The following is a 23,505-nucleotide window of genomic DNA, read 5'->3' as shown; positions in this document are numbered from 1 at the left end:
CTTAGGGAGATCAACAAAGCACAGCCTGTGAGCTAGGTGTCATAAAGTTCTGCCAAGAACATACCAGTGAGAGTCGGTGAAGTTGGAGTGATGGGCATTGCAACAGCCTGGACAGAGGCCAGCAGCTGCTCTTGGACATTTGGGAGCTCACTGAAGTCGGACACGGACAGAGCATAATTGGGGTCGTATGAGATTCTCTGCAGTTCTCTGCTATCAGAGCCCCTCGATCCAATTCCAAAGGTCAAGACGCCAAGCTCTTTCAGAGAGGAGGCCGCTGCATCAACACTGTCGAGGGACCTTCCCCCGCTAAGCAAGATCAGTATCTGCGGCACACCCTCCAACCGTCTGCTGCCGGAGGAGGCAGTAAATACATTGTCTCTGACGTACTGGAGAGCTGCCCCTGTGTAGAGGGGTCTACCTCCTTTGTGTCTCAGACCTCTGACACGGTCAAGAACCTCTTCCTTTGTCGTGTAGCTATTTAGATAGAAATGGACCTCGGCTTCTCTACTGTACTGCACCACAGAAACACGGTCTCTGTTTGCCTCTATGGTGTATTGCTCCACTACTCTCTGCACAAAATCACGCATAGCTGGGAAAGAATTCCTAGTGCCATCTGAACCGTCCAGCAGAAACACTATGTCCTTTCTGGGTATGGCGTCATCAGCTAGGAAAAGAAATCAGCATCATTAACACCAAGTAATGTGCATAGCGTTCATAAAACTTCAGAATGACACATCGGTTCATCACCTCATTAACTCTCTGAGCTATGGTTAAAAAAAAGTAGGGACATCATGAAGAAAAACAAGACACAGCGTATTGTAAAGTACTGCAACGCACGTACCGGTAACAGTCTGTGAAGTTGGAGTGATGGGAATTGAAACAGCCTTGACAGAGGCCAGCAGCTGCTCTTGGACATTTGGAAGCTCACTGAAGTCGGACACGGACAGAGCATAATTGGGGTCGTATGAAATTCTCTGCAATTCTCTGCTATCAGAGCCCCTCGATCCTATTCCAAAAGTCAAGATGCCAAGCTCTTTCAGAGAGGAGGCTGCTGCCTCAACACTGTCAAATGACCTTCCCCCGCTAAGTAAAACCAGTATCTGCGGCACACCCTCCACCCGTCTGCTGCCGGAGGAGGCAGTAAAGACATTGTCTATGACGTACTGGAGCGCTGCCCCCGTGTAAAGGGGTCTGCCTCCTTTGTGCCGCAGACCTCTGACACTGTCAAGAATTTTTTCCTTTGTCTTGAACGTGTTTAGATAGAAATGGGCCTCTGGGTCTCTGCTGTACTGGACCACAGAAACTTGATCTCTGTTCTCAGCTACTTCCAATTTCTCCACCATTCTTTGCACAAATTCTTTCATTGCTGGGAACCCATTCCTAGTGGCATCCGATCCATCCAGCAGGAAGACAACATCTCTCCTCTGTCTACGGCCCTCAGCTAAAAACAGACATATTCGTGGGTCAGGTGGGGGGACATTGTAAGGAGAAAAAAAAAACACACAATGCATTACACACTTGGTGCTCGATCATGCTTTTCGTGTTTTCGATATCGCGTCACCTCCCGTAAAGTTTTACTCTTCAGGAAGAAATACATTTCCTTCTGCAACTCATTAGAACTAGAGGAACAATATGGCACATTTCTCTAAGACCATAATAAAAGGAGAGGAATTACAGGAAGCCGGTTTGGCTTTTTTCTTACCTATCGTCGTGGTGGTGATAGACGTTCCCTCTACAAAGACTGTGTTAATGTTGGTGAAAAGCTGCTGCTGGACACTGGGAAGGTCAGCAAAGTCACTCACTGAGAGTGCATAACTAGGCTCATTGGAGATCTTCTGGAGTTCCCTGCTGTCTGAGCTCCTCGACCCTATCGCAAAGATAAGCACTCCCAGCTCTTTCAGGGATGAGGCTGGTGTGTCAACATTATCAAATGACTTTCCACCACTCAGCAGAATCAGTAACTGAGGCACACCTTCTACAAGTCTGCTTCCAGAGGAGGCAGTGAAGACATTGTCCCTCACGTACTGCAGAGCTGCCCCTGTGTTGAGGGGTCTCCCTCCTTTGTGCATCAGACCCCTGAGCGTGTCAAGCACGTCCTCCTTTCTTGAATATGTGTTAAGATAGAAATGGGCCTCTGGATCTCTGCTGTACTGGACCACAGACACATGGTCTCCTTTCTCATACACATTCAGTCTCTCCACCATCCTCTCAACAAAGTCACGCATTGCAGGGAAAGAGCTCCTTGTGCCATCTGAACCATCCAGCAGGAACACTACATCCCTCCTAGCCATCCTCCGCTCAGCTATGGGTAGTGGAACGGAACACAAAGTCACGTGAGCCCTGGGTATCTTATATTGTCTGTGTGTGTGTGTGTGCTCTAGTCGGCAACTGCAAAAGGGAAAAAACGCTCCTATCCTTTCAGCTAGTTTACAGCCAATCTAACAGTCAAATGTTATTACTGTCTGCTAAAATAGCATCTAATTTTGGTCAGAGTAAAACTGCCTGAATACGGCAAAATGAGGTCTATAATTTAAAGGATATTTTCATCAAAAGACAAAAATTGTGCCTAAAACTGACGAACGAGCGAATAAACAAACACATTAAAACTCAACACTGCTTAACACCCCAGGGAGTTCAAACCCATCGCTTGTTAGGCTAATTTCCCCCGCCTCTGCTAACATGCATCGCTAGCATAAACCGTTTAGTGTCTACGGCATGCTTTGCAAGGAGAGCTCAGTGTGCTGTTTTCTAGAGACGTGTGATAATCTGTCTTACCCGCCACAGTAGGTGTCATCGGCTTGACTTGTACAAGCACATTGTTGAGGGAGCTGATAAACTGCTGCTGGACACTGGGAAGGTCAGAGAATTCATTGATGGGCTGTGCATAGGTAGGGTCGTTGGCAATTCTCTGCACCTCTCTGCTCGAATTTCTGGTGCCGATGCCAAAAATCAAGATTCCGCTCTCTTTTAGGGCGGAGGCAGGTGTATCTATGTTATCGCTTGACCGTCCTCCACTGAGGAGGATAAGAATCTGAGGGACACCCTCTTGCTTTCTACTCCCCGCAGAGGCGGTGAAGACACTGTCCCTCACGTACTGGAGAGCCGCCCCCGTGTTGAGGGGTCTCCCTCCTCTATGCCTCAGACCTCTGACAGTGTTCAGGATCTCCCCTTTTGTTGCGTAGGTATTCAGATAGAAATTGACCTCAGCGTCTCTACTGTACTGCACCACAGAAACACGGTCTCTGTTTGCCTCTATGCTGAATTGCTCCACTACTCGTTGCACAAAATCACGCATTGCTGGGAATGTATTTCTAGTGCCATCTGAACCGTCCAGCAAAAACACTACGTCCTTTCTGGGTATGGCGTCATCAGCTAGGAAAAGAAATCAGCATCATTAACACCAAGTAATTTCAAAACATCTTAAAAATGTCACATTAATTCAACCACCTCATCGACTACCTAAGCTGTGGGTAATGGTCCCACTGCTCATTACTACTTAGGGAGATCAACAAAGCACAGCCTGTGAGCTAGGTGTCATAAAGTTCTGCCAAGAACATACCAGTGAGAGTCGGTGAAGTTGGAGTGATGGGCATTGCAACAGCCTGGACAGAGGCCAGCAGCTGCTCTTGGACATTTGGGAGCTCACTGAAGTCGGACACGGACAGAGCATAATTGGGGTCGTATGAGATTCTCTGCAGTTCTCTGCTATCAGAGCCCCTCGATCCAATTCCAAAGGTCAAGACGCCAAGCTCTTTCAGAGAGGAGGCCGCTGCATCAACACTGTCGAGGGACCTTCCCCCGCTAAGCAAGATCAGTATCTGCGGCACACCCTCCAACCGTCTGCTGCCGGAGGAGGCAGTAAATACATTGTCTCTGACGTACTGGAGAGCTGCCCCTGTGTAGAGGGGTCTACCTCCTTTGTGTCTCAGACCTCTGACACGGTCAAGAACCTCTTCCTTTGTCGTGTAGCTATTTAGATAGAAATGGACCTCGGCTTCTCTACTGTACTGCACCACAGAAACACGGTCTCTGTTTGCCTCTATGGTGTATTGCTCCACTACTCTCTGCACAAAATCACGCATAGCTGGGAAAGAATTCCTAGTGCCATCTGAACCGTCCAGCAGAAACACTATGTCCTTTCTGGGTATGGCGTCATCAGCTAGGAAAAGAAATCAGCATCATTAACACCAAGTAATGTGCATAGCGTTCATAAAACTTCAGAATGACACATCGGTTCATCACCTCATTAACTCTCTGAGCTATGGTTAAAAAAAAGTAGGGACATCATGAAGAAAAACAAGACACAGCGTATTGTAAAGTACTGCAACGCACGTACCGGTAACAGTCTGTGAAGTTGGAGTGATGGGAATTGAAACAGCCTTGACAGAGGCCAGCAGCTGCTCTTGGACATTTGGAAGCTCACTGAAGTCGGACACGGACAGAGCATAATTGGGGTCGTATGAAATTCTCTGCAATTCTCTGCTATCAGAGCCCCTCGATCCTATTCCAAAAGTCAAGATGCCAAGCTCTTTCAGAGAGGAGGCTGCTGCCTCAACACTGTCAAATGACCTTCCCCCGCTAAGTAAAACCAGTATCTGCGGCACACCCTCCACCCGTCTGCTGCCGGAGGAGGCAGTAAAGACATTGTCTATGACGTACTGGAGCGCTGCCCCCGTGTAAAGGGGTCTGCCTCCTTTGTGCCGCAGACCTCTGACACTGTCAAGAATTTTTTCCTTTGTCTTGAACGTGTTTAGATAGAAATGGGCCTCTGGGTCTCTGCTGTACTGGACCACAGAAACTTGATCTCTGTTCTCAGCTACTTCCAATTTCTCCACCATTCTTTGCACAAATTCTTTCATTGCTGGGAACCCATTCCTAGTGGCATCCGATCCATCCAGCAGGAAGACAACATCTCTCCTCTGTCTACGGCCCTCAGCTAAAAACAGACATATTCGTGGGTCAGGTGGGGGGACATTGTAAGGAGAAAAAAAAAAACACACACAATGCATTACACACTTGGTGCTCGATCATGCTTTTCGTGTTTTCGATATCGCGTCACCTCCCGTAAAGTTTTACTCTTCAGGAAGAAATACATTTCCTTCTGCAACTCATTAGAACTAGAGGAACAATATGGCACATTTCTCTAAGACCATAATAAAAGGAGAGGAATTACAGGAAGCCGGTTTGGCTTTTTTCTTACCTATCGTCGTGGTGGTGATAGACGTTCCCTCTACAAAGACTGTGTTAATGTTGGTGAAAAGCTGCTGCTGGACACTGGGAAGGTCAGCAAAGTCACTCACTGAGAGTGCATAACTAGGCTCATTGGAGATCTTCTGGAGTTCCCTGCTGTCTGAGCTCCTCGACCCTATCGCAAAGATAAGCACTCCCAGCTCTTTCAGGGATGAGGCTGGTGTGTCAACATTATCAAATGACTTTCCACCACTCAGCAGAATCAGTAACTGAGGCACACCTTCTACAAGTCTGCTTCCAGAGGAGGCAGTGAAGACATTGTCCCTCACGTACTGCAGAGCTGCCCCTGTGTTGAGGGGTCTCCCTCCTTTGTGCATCAGACCCCTGAGCGTGTCAAGCACGTCCTCCTTTCTTGAATATGTGTTAAGATAGAAATGGGCCTCTGGATCTCTGCTGTACTGGACCACAGACACATGGTCTCCTTTCTCATACACATTCAGTCTCTCCACCATCCTCTCAACAAAGTCACGCATTGCAGGGAAAGAGCTCCTTGTGCCATCTGAACCATCCAGCAGGAACACTACATCCCTCCTAGCCATCCTCCGCTCAGCTATGGGTAGTGGAACGGAACACAAAGTCACGTGAGCCCTGGGTATCTTATATTGTCTGTGTGTGTGTGTGTGCTCTAGTCGGCAACTGCAAAAGGGAAAAAACGCTCCTATCCTTTCAGCTAGTTTACAGCCAATCTAACAGTCAAATGTTATTACTGTCTGCTAAAATAGCATCTAATTTTGGTCAGAGTAAAACTGCCTGAATACGGCAAAATGAGGTCTATAATTTAAAGGATATTTTCATCAAAAGACAAAAATTGTGCCTAAAACTGACGAACGAGCGAATAAACAAACACATTAAAACTCAACACTGCTTAACACCCCAGGGAGTTCAAACCCATCGCTTGTTAGGCTAATTTCCCCCGCCTCTGCTAACATGCATCGCTAGCATAAACCGTTTAGTGTCTACGGCATGCTTTGCAAGGAGAGCTCAGTGTGCTGTTTTCTAGAGACGTGTGATAATCTGTCTTACCCGCCACAGTAGGTGTCATCGGCTTGACTTGTACAAGCACATTGTTGAGGGAGCTGATAAACTGCTGCTGGACACTGGGAAGGTCAGAGAATTCATTGATGGGCTGTGCATAGGTAGGGTCGTTGGCAATTCTCTGCACCTCTCTGCTCGAATTTCTGGTGCCGATGCCAAAAATCAAGATTCCGCTCTCTTTTAGGGCGGAGGCAGGTGTATCTATGTTATCGCTTGACCGTCCTCCACTGAGGAGGATAAGAATCTGAGGGACACCCTCTTGCTTTCTACTCCCCGCAGAGGCGGTGAAGACACTGTCCCTCACGTACTGGAGAGCCGCCCCCGTGTTGAGGGGTCTCCCTCCTCTATGCCTCAGACCTCTGACAGTGTTCAGGATCTCCCCTTTTGTTGCGTAGGTATTCAGATAGAAATTGACCTCAGCGTCTCTACTGTACTGCACCACAGAAACACGGTCTCTGTTTGCCTCTATGCTGAATTGCTCCACTACTCGTTGCACAAAATCACGCATTGCTGGGAATGTATTTCTAGTGCCATCTGAACCGTCCAGCAAAAACACTACGTCCTTTCTGGGTATGGCGTCATCAGCTAGGAAAAGAAATCAGCATCATTAACACCAAGTAATTTCAAAACATCTTAAAAATGTCACATTAATTCAACCACCTCATCGACTACCTAAGCTGTGGGTAATGGTCCCACTGCTCATTACTACTTAGGGAGATCAACAAAGCACAGCCTGTGAGCTAGGTGTCATAAAGTTCTGCCAAGAACATACCAGTGAGAGTCGGTGAAGTTGGAGTGATGGGCATTGCAACAGCCTGGACAGAGGCCAGCAGCTGCTCTTGGACATTTGGGAGCTCACTGAAGTCGGACACGGACAGAGCATAATTGGGGTCGTATGAGATTCTCTGCAGTTCTCTGCTATCAGAGCCCCTCGATCCAATTCCAAAGGTCAAGACGCCAAGCTCTTTCAGAGAGGAGGCCGCTGCATCAACACTGTCGAGGGACCTTCCCCCGCTAAGCAAGATCAGTATCTGCGGCACACCCTCCAACCGTCTGCTGCCGGAGGAGGCAGTAAATACATTGTCTCTGACGTACTGGAGAGCTGCCCCTGTGTAGAGGGGTCTACCTCCTTTGTGTCTCAGACCTCTGACACGGTCAAGAACCTCTTCCTTTGTCGTGTAGCTATTTAGATAGAAATGGACCTCGGCTTCTCTACTGTACTGCACCACAGAAACACGGTCTCTGTTTGCCTCTATGGTGTATTGCTCCACTACTCTCTGCACAAAATCACGCATAGCTGGGAAAGAATTCCTAGTGCCATCTGAACCGTCCAGCAGAAACACTATGTCCTTTCTGGGTATGGCGTCATCAGCTAGGAAAAGAAATCAGCATCATTAACACCAAGTAATGTGCATAACGTTCATAAAACTACAGAATGACACATCGGTTCATCACCTCATTAACTCTCTGAGCTATGGTTAAAAAAAAGTAGGGACATCATGAAGAAAAACAAGACACAGCGTATTGTAAAGTACTGCAACGCACGTACCGGTAACAGTCTGTGAAGTTGGAGTGATGGGAATTGAAACAGCCTTGACAGAGGCCAGCAGCTGCTCTTGGACATTTGGAAGCTCACTGAAGTCGGACACGGACAGAGCATAATTGGGGTCGTATGAAATTCTCTGCAATTCTCTGCTATCAGAGCCCCTCGATCCTATTCCAAAAGTCAAGATGCCAAGCTCTTTCAGAGAGGAGGCTGCTGCCTCAACACTGTCAAATGACCTTCCCCCGCTAAGTAAAACCAGTATCTGCGGCACACCCTCCACCCGTCTGCTGCCGGAGGAGGCAGTAAAGACATTGTCTATGACGTACTGGAGCGCTGCCCCCGTGTAAAGGGGTCTGCCTCCTTTGTGCCGCAGACCTCTGACACTGTCAAGAATTTTTTCCTTTGTCTTGAACGTGTTTAGATAGAAATGGGCCTCTGGGTCTCTGCTGTACTGGACCACAGAAACTTGATCTCTGTTCTCAGCTACTTCCAATTTCTCCACCATTCTTTGCACAAATTCTTTCATTGCTGGGAACCCATTCCTAGTGGCATCCGATCCATCCAGCAGGAAGACAACATCTCTCCTCTGTCTACGGCCCTCAGCTAAAAACAGACATATTCGTGGGTCAGGTGGGGGGACATTGTAAGGAGAAAAAAAAAAACACACACAATGCATTACACACTTGGTGCTCGATCATGCTTTTCGTGTTTTCGATATCGCGTCACCTCCCGTAAAGTTTTACTCTTCAGGAAGAAATACATTTCCTTCTGCAACTCATTAGAACTAGAGGAACAATATGGCACATTTCTCTAAGACCATAATAAAAGGAGAGGAATTACAGGAAGCCGGTTTGGCTTTTTTCTTACCTATCGTCGTGGTGGTGATAGACGTTCCCTCTACAAAGACTGTGTTAATGTTGGTGAAAACCTGCTGCTGGACACTGGGAAGGTCAGCAAAGTCACTCACTGAGAGTGCATAACTAGGCTCATTGGAGATCTTCTGGAGTTCCCTGCTGTCTGAGCTCCTTGACCCTATCGCAAAGATAAGCACTCCCAGCTCTTTCAGGGATGAGGCTGGTGTGTCAACATTATCAAATGACTTTCCACCACTCAGCAGAATCAGTAACTGAGGCACACCTTCTACAAGTCTGCTTCCAGAGGAGGCAGTGAAGACATTGTCCCTCACGTACTGCAGAGCTGCCCCTGTGTTGAGGGGTCTCCCTCCTTTGTGCATCAGACCCCTGAGCGTGTCAAGCACGTCCTCCTTTCTTGAATATGTGTTAAGATAGAAATGGGCCTCTGGATCTCTGCTGTACTGGACCACAGACACATGGTCTCCTTTCTCATACACATTCAGTCTCTCCACCATCCTCTCAACAAAGTCACGCATTGCAGGGAAAGAGCTCCTTGTGCCATCTGAACCATCCAGCAGGAACACTACATCCCTCCTAGCCATCCTCCGCTCAGCTATGGGTAGTGGAACGGAACACAAAGTCACGTGAGCCCTGGGTATCTTATATTGTCTGTGTGTGTGTGTGTGCTCTAGTCGGCAACTGCAAAAGGGAAAAAACGCTCCTATCCTTTCAGCTAGTTTACAGCCAATCTAACAGTCAAATGTTATTACTGTCTGCTAAAATAGCATCTAATTTTGGTCAGAGTAAAACTGCCTGAATACGGCAAAATGAGGTCTATAATTTAAAGGATATTTTCATCAAAAGACAAAAATTGTGCCTAAAACTGACGAACGAGCGAATAAACAAACACATTAAAACTCAACACTGCTTAACACCCCAGGGAGTTCAAACCCATCGCTTGTTAGGCTAATTTCCCCCGCCTCTGCTAACATGCATCGCTAGCATAAACCGTTTAGTGTCTACGGCATGCTTTGCAAGGAGAGCTCAGTGTGCTGTTTTCTAGAGACGTGTGATAATCTGTCTTACCCGCCACAGTAGGTGTCATCGGCTTGACTTGTACAAGCACATTGTTGAGGGAGCTGATAAACTGCTGCTGGACACTGGGAAGGTCAGAGAATTCATTGATGGGCTGTGCATAGGTAGGGTCGTTGGCAATTCTCTGCACCTCTCTGCTCGAATTTCTGGTGCCGATGCCAAAAATCAAGATTCCGCTCTCTTTTAGGGCGGAGGCAGGTGTATCTATGTTATCGCTTGACCGTCCTCCACTGAGGAGGATAAGAATCTGAGGGACACCCTCTTGCTTTCTGCTCCCCGCAGAGGCGGTGAAGACACTGTCCCTCACGTACTGGAGAGCCGCCCCCGTGTTGAGGGGTCTCCCTCCTCTATGCCTCAGATCTCTGACAGTGTTCAGGATCTCCCCTTTTGTTGCGTAGGTATTCAGATAGAAATTGACCTCAGCGTCTCTACTGTACTGCACCACAGAAACACGGTCTCTGTTTGCCTCTATGTTGAATTGCTCCACTACTCGTTGCACAAAATCACGCATTGCTGGGAATGTATTTCTAGTGCCATCTGAACCGTCCAGCAAAAACACTACGTCCTTTCTGGGTATGGCGTCATCAGCTAGGAAAAGAAATCAGCATCATTAACACCAAGTAATTTCAAAACATCTTAAAAATGTCACATTAATTCAACCACCTCATCGACTACCTAAGCTGTGGGTAATGGTCCCACTGCTCATTACTACTTAGGGAGATCAACAAAGCACAGCCTGTGAGCTAGCTGTCATAAAGTTCTGCCAAGCACATACCAGTGAGAGTCGGTGAAGTTGGAGTGATGGGCATTGCAACAGCCTGGACAGAGGCCAGCAGCTGCTCTTGGACATTTGGGAGCTCACTGAAGTCGGACACGGACAGAGCATAATTGGGGTCGTATGAGATTCTCTGCAGTTCTCTGCTATCAGAGCCCCTCGATCCAATTCCAAAGGTCAAGACGCCAAGCTCTTTCAGAGAGGAGGCTGCTGCATCAACACTGTCGAGAGACCTTCCCCCGCTAAGCAAGATCAGTATCTGCGGCACACCCTCCAACCGTCTGCTGCCGGAGGAGGCAGTAAATACATTGTCTCTGACGTACTGGAGAGCTGCCCCTGTGTAGAGGGGTCTACCTCCTTTGTGTCTCAGACCTCTGACACGGTCAAGAACCTCTTCCTTTGTCGTGTAGCTATTTAGATAGAAATGGACCTCGGCTTCTCTACTGTACTGCACCACAGAAACACGGTCTCTGTTTGCCTCTATGGTGTATTGCTCCACTACTCTCTGCACAAAATCACGCATAGCTGGGAAAGAATTCCTAGTGCCATCTGAACCGTCCAGCAGAAACACTATGTCCTTTCTGGGTATGGCGTCATCAGCTAGGAAAAGAAATCAGCATCATTAACACCAAGTAATGTGCATAACGTTCATAAAACTTCAGAATGACACATCGGTTCATCACCTCATTAACTCTCTGAGCTATGGTTAAAAAAAAGTAGGGACATCATGAAGAAAAACAAGACACAGCGTATTGTAAAGTACTGCAACGCACGTACCGGTAACAGTCTGTGAAGTTGGAGTGATGGGAATTGAAACAGCCTTGACAGAGGCCAGCAGCTGCTCTTGGACATTTGGAAGCTCACTGAAGTCGGACACGGACAGAGCATAATTGGGGTCGTATGAAATTCTCTGCAATTCTCTGCTATCAGAGCCCCTCGATCCTATTCCAAAAGTCAAGATGCCAAGCTCTTTCAGAGAGGAGGCTGCTGCCTCAACACTGTCAAATGACCTTCCCCCGCTAAGTAAAACCAGTATCTGCGGCACACCCTCCACCCGTCTGCTGCCGGAGGAGGCAGTAAAGACATTGTCTATGACGTACTGGAGCGCTGCCCCCGTGTAAAGGGGTCTGCCTCCTTTGTGCCGCAGACCTCTGACACTGTCAAGAATTTTTTCCTTTGTCTTGAACGTGTTTAGATAGAAATGGGCCTCTGGGTCTCTGCTGTACTGGACCACAGAAACTTGATCTCTGTTCTCAGCTACTTCCAATTTCTCCACCATTCTTTGCACAAATTCTTTCATTGCTGGGAACCCATTCCTAGTGGCATCCGATCCATCCAGCAGGAAGACAACATCTCTCCTCTGTCTACGGCCCTCAGCTAAAAACAGACATATTCGTGGGTCGGGTGGGGGGACATTGTAAGGAGAAAAAAAAAACACACACAATGCATTACACACTTGGTGCTCGATCATGCTTTTTGTGTTTTCGATATCGCGTCACCTCCCGTAAAGTTTTACTCTTCAGGAAGAAATACATTTCCTTCTGCAACTCATTAGAACTAGAGGAACAATATGGCACATTTCTCTAAGACCAAAATAAAAGGAGAGGAATTGCAGGAAGCCGGTTTGGCTTTTTTCTTACCTATCGTCGTGGTGGTGATAGACGTTCCCTCTACAAAGACTGTGTTAATGTTGGTGAAAAGCTGCTGCTGGACACTGGGAAGGTCAGCAAAGTCACTCACTGAGAGTGCATAACTAGGCTCATTGGAGATCTTCTGGAGTTCCCTGCTGTCTGAGCTCCTCGACCCTATCGCAAAGATAAGCACTCCCAGCTCTTTCAGGGATGAGGCTGGTGTGTCAACATTATCAAATGACTTTCCACCACTCAGCAGAATCAGTAACTGAGGCACACCTTCTACAAGTCTGCTTCCAGAGGAGGCAGTGAAGACATTGTCCCTCACGTACTGCAGAGCTGCCCCTGTGTTGAGGGGTCTCCCTCCTTTGTGCATCAGACCCCTGAGCGTGTCAAGCACGTCATCCTTTCTTGAGTATGTGTTAAGATAGAAATGGGCCTCTGGATCTCTGCTGTACTGGACCACAGACACATGGTCTCCTTTCTCATACACATTCAGTCTCTCCACCATCCTCTCAACAAAGTCACGCATTGCAGGGAAAGAGCTCCTTGTGCCATCTGAACCATCCAGCAGGAACACTACATCCCTCCTAGCCATCCTCCGCTCAGCTATGGGTAGTGGAACGGAACACAAAGTCACGTGAGCCCTGGGTATCTTATATTGTCTGTGTGTGTGTGTGTGCTCTAGTCGGCAACTGCAAAAGGGAAAAAACGCTCCTATCCTTTCAGCTAGTTTACAGCCAATCTAACAGTCAAATGTTATTACTGTCTGCTAAAATAGCATCTAATTTTGGTCAGAGTAAAACTGCCTGAATACGGCAAAATGAGGTCTATAATTTAAAGGATATTTTCATCAAAAGACAAAAACTGTGCCTAAAACTGACGAACGAGCGAATAAACAAACACATTAAAACTCAACACTGCTTAACACCCCAGGGAGTTCAAACCCATCGCTTGTTAGGCTAATTTCCCCCGCCTCTGCTAACATGCATCGCTAGCATAAACCGTTTAGTGTCTACGGCATGCTTTGCAAGGAGAGCTCAGTGTGCTGTTTTCTAGAGACGTGTGATAATCTGTCTTACCCGCCACAGTAGGTGTCATCGGCTTGACTTGTACAAGCACATTGTTGAGGGAGCTGATAAACTGCTGCTGGACACTGGGAAGGTCAGAGAATTCATTGATGGGCTGTGCATAGGTAGGGTTGTTGGCAATTCTCTGCACCTCTCTGCTCGAATTTCTGGTGCCGATGCCAAAAATCAAGATTCCGCTCTCTTTTAGGGCGGAGGCAGGTGTATCTATGTTATCGCTTGACCGTCCTCCACTGAGGAGGATAAGAATCTGAGGGACACCCTCTTGCTTTCTGCTCCCCGCAGAGGCGGTGAAGACACTGTCCCTCACGTACTGGAGAGCCGCCCCCGTGTTGAGGGGTCTCCCTCCTCTATGCCTCAGACCTCTGACAGTGTTCAGGATCTCCCCTTTTGTTGCGTAGGTATTCAGATAGAAATTGACCTCAGCGTCTCTACTGTACTGCACCACAGAAACACGGTCTCTGTTTGCCTCTATGTTGAATTGCTCCACTACTCGTTGCACAAAATCACGCATTGCTGGGAATGTATTTCTAGTGCCATCTGAACCGTCCAGCAAAAACACTACGTCCTTTCTGGGTATGGCGTCATCAGCTAGGAAAAGAAATCAGCATCATTAACACCAAGTAATTTCAAAACATCTTAAAAATGTCACATTAATTCAACCACCTCATCGACTACCTAAGCTGTGGGTAATGGTCCCACTGCTCATTACTACTTAGGGAGATCAACAAAGCACAGCCTGTGAGCTAGCTGTCATAAAGTTCTGCCAAGCACATACCAGTGAGAGTCGGTGAAGTTGGAGTGATGGGCATTGCAACAGCCTGGACAGAGGCCAGCAGCTGCTCTTGGACATTTGGGAGCTCACTGAAGTCGGACACGGACAGAGCATAATTGGGGTCGTATGAGATTCTCTGCAGTTCTCTGCTATCAGAGCCCCTCGATCCAATTCCAAAGGTCAAGACGCCAAGCTCTTTCAGAGAGGAGGCCGCTGCATCAACACTGTCGAGGGACCTTCCCCCGCTAAGCAAGATCAGTATCTGCGGCACACCCTCCAACCGTCTGCTGCCGGAGGAGGCAGTAAATACATTGTCTCTGACGTACTGGAGAGCTGCCCCTGTGTAGAGGGGTCTACCTCCTTTGTGTCTCAGACCTCTGACACGGTCAAGAACCTCTTCCTTTGTCGTGTAGCTATTTAGATAGAAATGGACCTCGGCTTCTCTACTGTACTGCACCACAGAAACACGGTCTCTGTTTGCCTCTATGGTGTATTGCTCCACTACTCTCTGCACAAAATCACGCATAGCTGGGAAAGAATTCCTAGTGCCATCTGAACCGTCCAGCAGAAACACTATGTCCTTTCTGGGTATGGCGTCATCAGCTAGGAAAAGAAATCAGCATCATTAACACCAAGTAATGTGCATAACGTTCATAAAACTTCAGAATGACACATCGGTTCATCACCTCATTAACTCTCTGGGCCCTATCTTGCACCCAGCGCAATTGACTTTGTATACTGACGCATGTATCATTCCTATTTTGCACCCGCGCAAAGCGAGCTTTTCCCTCCACAGAAGCACGTCGGTTAACTAAGAAATACACTTGCGCTCCCCGGGGCGGTTCAGCGCAAAGAGGAGGCGTGTTCCAGCGCAAACGTTCCTTTATGCTATTTCGCAGGTTTAGAAAACAATTGCGCTACTAACCAGGAAAAAATTGTTTAAAGTCAGTGGCGCGTTGCGCATGTTATTCATATGCTATTTTAAGGGCGCATGCTTGGCCATAATCAATGTAGCGTGTGCACAACGCGCATACACTTTGATTCTCTCATCTACACAGAAGCAGCAGTTTTCATTTTTGCAAATCATACATTATTACGATAGATAGATAGATAGATAGATAGATAGATAGATAGATAGATAGATAGATAGATAGATAGATAGATAGATAGATAGATAGACAATTTATTATAAAAGCATACATCTAGCTTACACATTTACCCAAATTATCATACGCCTTTTTAACCGAAGTTAATTTGGGTGTGTTTCTCCATCCCCAACGTCCCTGACGAGAACGTCGGTCTCCTTGGCTGTGAACCGCTCCTGACGCGCGCCTGGCAAATCCGCCGTTACAATAGGAATCCGCTTTAGAACAAACGCGTCTGCTCTTAAAGGGATTGTGAGATGACGCTCTGATTGGTTTATTTCACGTTACGCCCAAACCACACCTATGAATAATGAAGCTCTTCAGACCAACCCATTTTAGATTTGCGCCTGGCGCAAGAGTCATTTATCCCGCCGGGAAAATAGCAACAGCGCCAAGACCCGCCCACAAAGTTACTTGCGCTTTGCGCTTTGACACTTGCGTTTCAGATCGTTAAAATAGGGCCCTCTGAACTATGGTTTAAAAAAAGTAGGGACATCATGAAGAAAAACAAGACACAGCGTATTGTAAAGTACTGCAACGCACGTACCGGTAACAGTCTGTGAAGTTGGAGTGATGGGAATTGAAACAGCCTTGACAGAGGCCAGCAGCTGCTCTTGGACATTTGGCAGCTCACTGAAGTCGGACACGGACAGAGCATAATTGGGGTCGTATGAAATTCTCTGCAATTCTCTGCTATCAGAGCCCCTCGATCCTATTCCAAAAGTCAAGATGCCAAGCTCTTTCAGAGAGGAGGCTGCTGCCTCAACACTGTCAAATGACCTTCCCCCGCTAAGTAAAACCAGTATCTGCGGCACACCCTCCACCCGTCTGCTGCCGGAGGAGGCAGTAAAGACATTGTCTATGACGTACTGGAGCGCTGCCCCCGTGTAAAGGGGTCTGCCTCCTTTGTGCCGCAGACCTCTGACACTGTCAAGAATTTTTTCCTTTGTCTTGAACGTGTTTAGATAGAAATGGGCCTCTGGGTCTCTGCTGTACTGGACCACAGAAACTTGATCTCTGTTCTCAGCTACTTCCAATTTCTCCACCATTCTTTGCACAAATTCTTTCATTGCTGGGAACCCATTCCTAGTGGCATCCGATCCATCCAGCAGGAAGACAACATCTCTCCTCTGTCTACGGCCCTCAGCTAAAAACAGACATATTCGTGGGTCAGGTGGGGGGACATTGTAAGGAGAAAAAAAAAACACACACAATGCATTACACACTTGGTGCTCGATCATGCTTTTCGTGTTTTCGATATCGCGTCACCTCCCGTAAAGTTTTACTCTTCAGGAAGAAATACATTTCCTTCTGCAACTCATTAGAACTAGAGGAACAATATGGCACATTTCTCTAAGACCATAATAAAAGGAGAGGAATTACAGGAAGCCGGTTTGGCTTTTTTCTTACCTATCGTCGTGGTGGTGATAGACGTTCCCTCTACAAAGACTGTGTTAATGTTGGTGAAAAGCTGCTGCTGGACACTGGGAAGGTCAGCAAAGTCACTCACTGAGAGTGCATAACTAGGCTCATTGGAGATCTTCTGGAGTTCCCTGCTGTCTGAGCTCCTCGACCCTATCGCAAAGATAAGCACTCCCAGCTCTTTCAGGGATGAGGCTGGTGTGTCAACATTATCAAATGACTTTCCACCACTCAGCAGAATCAGTAACTGAGGCACACCTTCTACAAGTCTGCTTCCAGAGGAGGCAGTGAAGACATTGTCCCTCACGTACTGCAGAGCTGCCCCTGTGTTGAGGGGTCTCCCTCCTTTGTGCATCAGACCCCTGAGCGTGTCAAGCACGTCCTCCTTTCTTGAGTATGTGTTAAGATAGAAATGGGCCTCTGGATCTCTGCTGTACTGGACCACAGACACATGGTCTCCTTTCTCATACACATTCAGTCTCTCCACCATCCTCTCAACAAAGTCACGCATTGCAGGGAAAGAGCTCCTTGTGCCATCTGAACCATCCAGCAGGAACACTACATCCCTCCTAGACATCCTCCGCTCAGCTATGGGTAGTGGAACGGAACACAAAGTCACGTGAGCCCTGGGTATCTTATATTGTCTGTGTGTGTGTGTGTGCTCTAGTCGGCAACTGCAAAAGGGAAAAAACGCTCCTATCCTTTCAGCTAGTTTACAGCCAATCTAACAGTCAAATGTTATTACTGTCTGCTAAAATAGCATCTAATTTTGGTCAGAGTAAAACTGCCTGAATACGGCAAAATGAGGTCTATAATTTAAAGGATATTTTCATCAAAAGATAAAAACTGTGCCTAAAACTGACGAACGAGCGAATAAACAAACACATTAAAACTCAACACTGCTTAACACCCCAGGGAGTTCAAACCCATCGCTTGTTAGGCTAATTTCCCCCGCCTCTGCTAACATGCATCGCTAGCATAAACCGTTTAGTGTCTACGGCATGCTTTGCAAGGAGAGCTCAGTGTGCTGTTTTCTAGAGACGTGTGATAATCTGTCTTACCCGCCACAGTAGGTGTCATCGGCTTGACTTGTACAAGCACATTGTTGAGGGAGCTGATAAACTGCTGCTGGACACTGGGAAGGTCAGAGAATTCATTGATGGGCTGTGCATAGGTAGGGTTGTTGGCAATTCTCTGCACCTCTCTGCTCGAATTTCTGGTGCCGATGCCAAAAATCAAGATTCCGCTCTCTTTTAGGGCGGAGGCAGGTGTATCTATGTTATCGCTTGACCGTCCTCCACTGAGGAGGATAAGAATCTGAGGGACACCCTCTTGCTTTCTGCTCCCCGCAGAGGCGGTGAAGACACTGTCCCTCACGTACTGGAGAGCCGCCCCCGTGTTGAGGGGTCTCCCTCCTCTATGCCTCAGACCTCTGACAGTGTTCAGGATCTCCCCTTTTGTTGCGTAGGTATTCAGATAGAAATTGACCTCAGCGTCTCTACTGTACTGCACCACAGAAACACGGTCTCTGTTTGCCTCTATGTTGAATTGCTCCACTACTCGTTGCACAAAATCACGCATTGCTGGGAATGTATTTCTAGTGCCATCTGAACCGTCCAGCAAAAACACTACGTCCTTTCTGGGTATGGCGTCATCAGCTAGGAAAAGAAATCAGCATCATTAACACCAAGTAATTTCAAAACATCTTAAAAATGTCACATTAATTCAACCACCTCATCGACTACCTAAGCTGTGGGTAATGGTCCCACTGCTCATTACTACTTAGGGAGATCAACAAAGCACAGCCTGTGAGCTAGCTGTCATAAAGTTCTGCCAAGCACATACCAGTGAGAGTCGGTGAAGTTGGAGTGATGGGCATTGCAACAGCCTGGACAGAGGCCAGCAGCTGCTCTTGGACATTTGGGAGCTCACTGAAGTCGGACACGGACAGAGCATAATTGGGGTCGTATGAGATTCTCTGCAGTTCTCTGCTATCAGAGCCCCTCGATCCAATTCCAAAGGTCAAGACGCCAAGCTCTTTCAGAGAGGAGGCTGCTGCATCAACACTGTCGAGGGACCTTCCCCCGCTAAGCAAGATCAGTATCTGCGGCACACCCTCCAACCGTCTGCTGCCGGAGGAGGCAGTAAATACATTGTCTCTGACGTACTGGAGAGCTGCCCCTGTGTAGAGGGGTCTACCTCCTTTGTGTCTCAGACCTCTGACACGGTCAAGAACCTCTTCCTTTGTCGTGTAGCTATTTAGATAGAAATGGACCTCGGCTTCTCTACTGTACTGCACCACAGAAACACGGTCTCTGTTTGCCTCTATGGTGTATTGCTCCACTACTCTCTGCACAAAATCACGCATAGCTGGGAAAGAATTCCTAGTGCCATCTGAACCGTCCAGCAGAAACACTATGTCCTTTCTGGGTATGGCGTCATCAGCTAGGAAAAGAAATCAGCATCATTAACACCAAGTAATGTGCATAACGTTCATAAAACTTCAGAATGACACATCGGTTAATCACCTCATTAACTCTCTGGGCCCTATCTTGCACCCAGCGCAATTGACTTTGTACACCGACGCATGTATCATTCCTATTTTGCACCCGCGCAAAGCGAGCTTTTCCCTCCACAGAAGCACGTCGGTTAACTAAGAAATACACTTGCGCTCCCCGGGGCGGTTCAGCGCAAAGAGGAGGCGTGTTCCAGCGCAAACGTTCCTTCATGCTATTTTGCAGGTTTAGAAAACAATTGCGCTACTAACCAGGAAAAAATTGTTTAAAGTCAGTGGCGCGTTGCGCATGTTATTCATATGCTATTTTAAGGGCGCATGCTTGGCCATAATCAATGTAGCGTGTGCACAACGCGCATACACTTTGATTCTCTCATCTACACAGAAGCAGCAGTTTTCATTTTTGCAAATCATACATTATTACGATAGATAGATAGATAGATAGATAGATAGATAGATAGATAGATAGATAGATAGATAGATAGATAGATAGATAGATAGATAGATAGATAGATAGATAGATAGATAGATAGACAATTTATTATAAAAGCATACATCTAGCTTACACATTTACCCAAATTATCATACGCCTTTTTAACCGAAGTTAATTTGGGTGTGTTTCTCCATCCCCAACGTCCCTGACGAGAACGTCGGCCTCCTTGGCTGTGAACCGCTCCTGGCGCGCGCCTGGCAAATCCGCCGTTACAATAGGAATCCGCTTTAGAACAAACGCGTCTGCTCTTAAAGGGATTGTGAGATGACGCTCTGATTGGTTTATTTCACGTTACGCCCAAACCACACCTATGAATAATGAAGCTCTTCAGACCAACCCATTTTAGATTTGCGCCTGGCGCAAGAGTCATTTATCCCGCCGGGAAAATAGCAACAGCGCCAAGACCCGCCCACAAAGTTACTTGCGCTTTGCGCTTTGACACTTGCGTTTCAGATCGTTAAAATAGGGCCCTCTGAGCTATGGTTAAAAAAAGTAGGGACATCATGAAGAAAAACAAGACACAGCGTATTGTAAAGTACTGCAACGCACGTACCGGTAACAGTCTGTGAAGTTGGAGTGATGGGAATTGAAACAGCCTTGACAGAGGCCAGCAGCTGCTCTTGGACATTTGGAAGCTCACTGAAGTCGGACACGGACAGAGCATAATTGGGGTCGTATGAAATTCTCTGCAATTCTCTGCTATCAGAGCCCCTCGATCCTATTCCAAAAGTCAAGATGCCAAGCTCTTTCAGAGAGGAGGCTGCTGCCTCAACACTGTCAAATGACCTTCCCCCGCTAAGTAAAACCAGTATCTGCGGCACACCCTCCACCCGTCTGCTGCCGGAGGAGGCAGTAAAGACATTGTCTATGACGTACTGGAGCGCTGCCCCCGTGTAAAGGGGTCTGCCTCCTTTGTGCCGCAGACCTCTGACACTGTCAAGAATTTTTTCCTTTGTCTTGAACGTGTTTAGATAGAAATGGGCCTCTGGGTCTCTGCTGTACTGGACCACAGAAACTTGATCTCTGTTCTCAGCTACTTCCAATTTCTCCACCATTCTTTGCACAAATTCTTTCATTGCTGGGAACCCATTCCTAGTGGCATCCGATCCATCCAGCAGGAAGACAACATCTCTCCTCTGTCTACGGCCCTCAGCTAAAAACAGACATATTCGTGGGTCAGGTGGGGGGACATTGTAAGGAGAAAAAAAAAACACACACAATGCATTACACACTTGGTGCTCGATCATGCTTTTCGTGTTTTTGATATCGCGTCACCTCCCGTAAAGTTTTACTCTTCAGGAAGAAATACATTTCCTTCTGCAACTCATTAGAACTAGAGGAACAATATGGCACATTTCTCTGAGACCATAATAAAAGGAGAGGAATTACAGGAAGCCGGTTTGACTTTTTTCTTACCTATCGTCGTGGTGGTGATAGACGTTCCCTCTACAAAGACTGTGTTAATGTTGGTGAAAAGCTGCTGCTGGACACTGGGAAGGTCAGCAAAGTCACTCACTGAGAGTGCATAACTAGGCTCATTGGAGATCTTCTGGAGTTCCCTGCTGTCTGAGCTCCTCGACCCTATCGCAAAGATAAGCACTCCCAGCTCTTTCAGGGATGAGGCTGGTGTGTCAACATTATCAAATGACTTTCCACCACTCAGCAGAATCAGTAACTGAGGCACACCTTCTACAAGTCTGCTTCCAGAGGAGGCAGTGAAGACATTGTCCCTCACGTACTGCAGAGCTGCCCCTGTGTTGAGGGGTCTCCCTCCTTTGTGCATCAGACCCCTGAGCGTGTCAAGCACGTCCTCCTTTCTTGAGTATGTGTTAAGATAGAAATGGGCCTCTGGATCTCTGCTGTACTGGACCACAGACACATGGTCTCCTTTCTCGTACACATTCAGTCTCTCCACCATCCTCTCAACAAAGTCACGCATTGCAGGGAAAGAGCTCCTTGTGCCATCTGAACCATCCAGCAGGAACACTACATCCCTCCTAGACATCCTCCGCTCAGCTATGGGTAGTGGAACGGAACACAAAGTCACGTGAGCCCTGGGTATCTTATATTGTCTGTGTGTGTGTGTGTGCTCTAGTCGGCAACTGCAAAAGGGAAAAAACGCTCCTATCCTTTCAGCTAGTTTACAGCCAATCTAACAGTCAAATGTTATTACTGTCTGCTAAAATAGCATCTAATTTTGGTCAGAGTAAAACTGCCTGAATACGGCAAAATGAGGTCTATAATTTAAAGGATATTTTCATCAAAAGATAAAAACTGTGCCTAAAACTGACGAACGAGCAAATAAACAAACACATTAAAACTCAACACTGCTTAACACCCCAGGGAGTTCAAACCCATCGCTTGTTAGGCTAATTTCCCCCGCCTCTGCTAACATGCATCGCTAGCATAAACCGTTTAGTGTCTACGGCATGCTTTGCAAGGAGAGCTCAGTGTGCTGTTTTCTAGAGACGTGTGATAATCTGTCTTACCCGCCACAGTAGGTGTCATCGGCTTGACTTGTACAAGCACATTGTTGAGGGAGCTGATAAACTGCTGCTGGACACTGGGAAGGTCAGAGAATTCATTGATGGGCTGTGCATAGGTAGGGTCGTTGGCAATTCTCTGCACCTCTCTGCTCGAATTTCTGGTGCCGATGCCAAAAATCAAGATTCCGCTCTCTTTTAGGGCGGAGGCAGGTGTATCTATGTTATCGCTTGACCGTCCTCCACTGAGGAGGATAAGAATCTGAGGGACACCCTCTTGCTTTCTGCTCCCCGCAGAGGCGGTGAAGACAATGTCCCTCACGTACTGGAGAGCCGCCCCCGTGTTGAGGGGTCTCCCTCCTCTATGCCTCAGATCTCTGACAGTGTTCAGGATCTCCCCTTTTGTTGCGTAGGTATTCAGATAGAAATTGACCTCAGCGTCTCTACTGTACTGCACCACAGAAACACGGTCTCTGTTTGCCTCTATGTTGAATTGCTCCACTACTCGTTGCACAAAATCACGCATTGCTGGGAATGTATTTCTAGTGCCATCTGAACCGTCCAGCAAAAACACTACGTCCTTTCTGGGTATGGCGTCATCAGCTAGGAAAAGAAATCAGCATCATTAACACCAAGTAATTTCAAAACATCTTAAAAATGTCACATTAATTCAACCACCTCATCGACTACTTAAGCTGTGGGTAATGGTCCCACTGCTCATTACTACTTAGGTAGATCAACAAAGCACAGCCTGTGAGCTAGCTGTCATAAAGTTCTGCCAAGCACATACCAGTGAGAGTCGGTGAAGTTGGAGTGATGGGCATTGCAACAGCCTGGACAGAGGCCAGCAGCTGCTCTTGGACATTTGGGAGCTCACTGAAGTCGGACACGGACAGAGCATAATTGGGGTCGTATGAGATTCTCTGCAGTTCTCTGCTATCAGAGCCCCTCGATCCAATTCCAAAGTTCAAGACGCCAAGCTCTTTCAGAGAGGAGGCTGCTGCATCAACACTGTCGAGAGACCTTCCCCCGCTAAGCAAGATCAATATCTGCGGCACACCCTCCAACCGTCTGCTGCCGGAGGAGGCAGTAAATACATTGTCTCTGACGTACTGGAGAGCTGCCCCTGTGAAGAGGGGTCTACCTCCTTTGTGTCTCAGACCTCTGACACGGTCAAGAACCTCTTCCTTTGTCGTGTAGCTATTTAGATAGAAATGGACCTCGGCTTCTCTACTGTACTGCACCACAGAAACACGGTCTCTGTTTGCCTCTATGGTGTATTGCTCCACTACTCTCTGCACAAAATCACGCATAGCTGGGAAAGAATTCCTAGTGCCATCTGAACCGTCCAGCAGAAACACTATGTCCTTTCTGGGTATGGCGTCATCAGCTAGGAAA

The 23,505-nt window shown here is 47.4% G+C and overlaps 4 protein-coding genes across 10 annotated transcripts in view; all 4 read right to left on the bottom strand.

Annotated features, from left to right (window-relative positions):
• Positions 1–23,505, bottom strand: part of col6a3 (collagen, type VI, alpha 3) — a 94,882-nt gene that overhangs the window by 41,191 nt on the left and 30,186 nt on the right. The gene's annotated exons all lie outside the window — the stretch shown is intronic.
• LOC308692392 (collagen alpha-3(VI) chain-like) lies at positions 18–6,874 on the bottom strand. Its single transcript, XM_081368362.1, has 9 exons — positions 6,274–6,874; positions 5,201–5,800; positions 4,271–4,936; positions 3,529–4,159; positions 3,460–3,464; positions 2,776–3,372; positions 1,703–2,302; positions 776–1,441; positions 18–664 (listed from the first exon to the last, which is right to left on the bottom strand). Exons 1-9 carry the CDS (start codon positions 6,791–6,793, stop codon positions 33–35), a joined length of 4,917 nt encoding a protein of 1,638 aa, XP_081224488.1. The 5' UTR covers positions 6,794–6,874; the 3' UTR covers positions 18–32.
• LOC308692383 (collagen alpha-3(VI) chain-like) lies at positions 7,011–13,983 on the bottom strand (the record flags this gene model as incomplete). Its single annotated transcript, XM_081368335.1, has 9 exons — positions 7,011–7,667; positions 7,770–8,434; positions 8,699–9,298; positions 9,772–10,368; positions 10,556–11,165; positions 11,268–11,932; positions 12,196–12,795; positions 13,269–13,865; positions 13,953–13,983. 9 exons carry the CDS (start codon positions 13,981–13,983, stop codon positions 7,026–7,028), a joined length of 5,007 nt encoding a protein of 1,668 aa, XP_081224461.1. The 3' UTR covers positions 7,011–7,025.
• Positions 14,006–23,500, bottom strand: LOC308692379 (collagen alpha-3(VI) chain-like). The gene is made up of 9 exons (XM_081368329.1): positions 22,898–23,500; positions 22,114–22,710; positions 21,041–21,640; positions 20,094–20,777; positions 18,435–19,061; positions 17,678–18,274; positions 16,605–17,204; positions 15,742–16,341; positions 14,006–14,652 (listed from the first exon to the last, which is right to left on the bottom strand). The coding sequence occupies exons 1-9, from the start codon at positions 23,418–23,420 to the stop codon at positions 14,021–14,023; spliced, it is 5,460 nt and encodes a 1,819-aa protein (XP_081224455.1). The 5' UTR covers positions 23,421–23,500; the 3' UTR covers positions 14,006–14,020.

Source organism: Scardinius erythrophthalmus, assembly GCF_964197995.2.
Source record: "Scardinius erythrophthalmus genome assembly, chromosome: 6".
NCBI classification, from domain to species: Eukaryota; Metazoa; Chordata; class Actinopteri; order Cypriniformes; family Leuciscidae; genus Scardinius; species Scardinius erythrophthalmus.
This window is presented reverse-complemented; position numbering and strand designations above follow the sequence as displayed.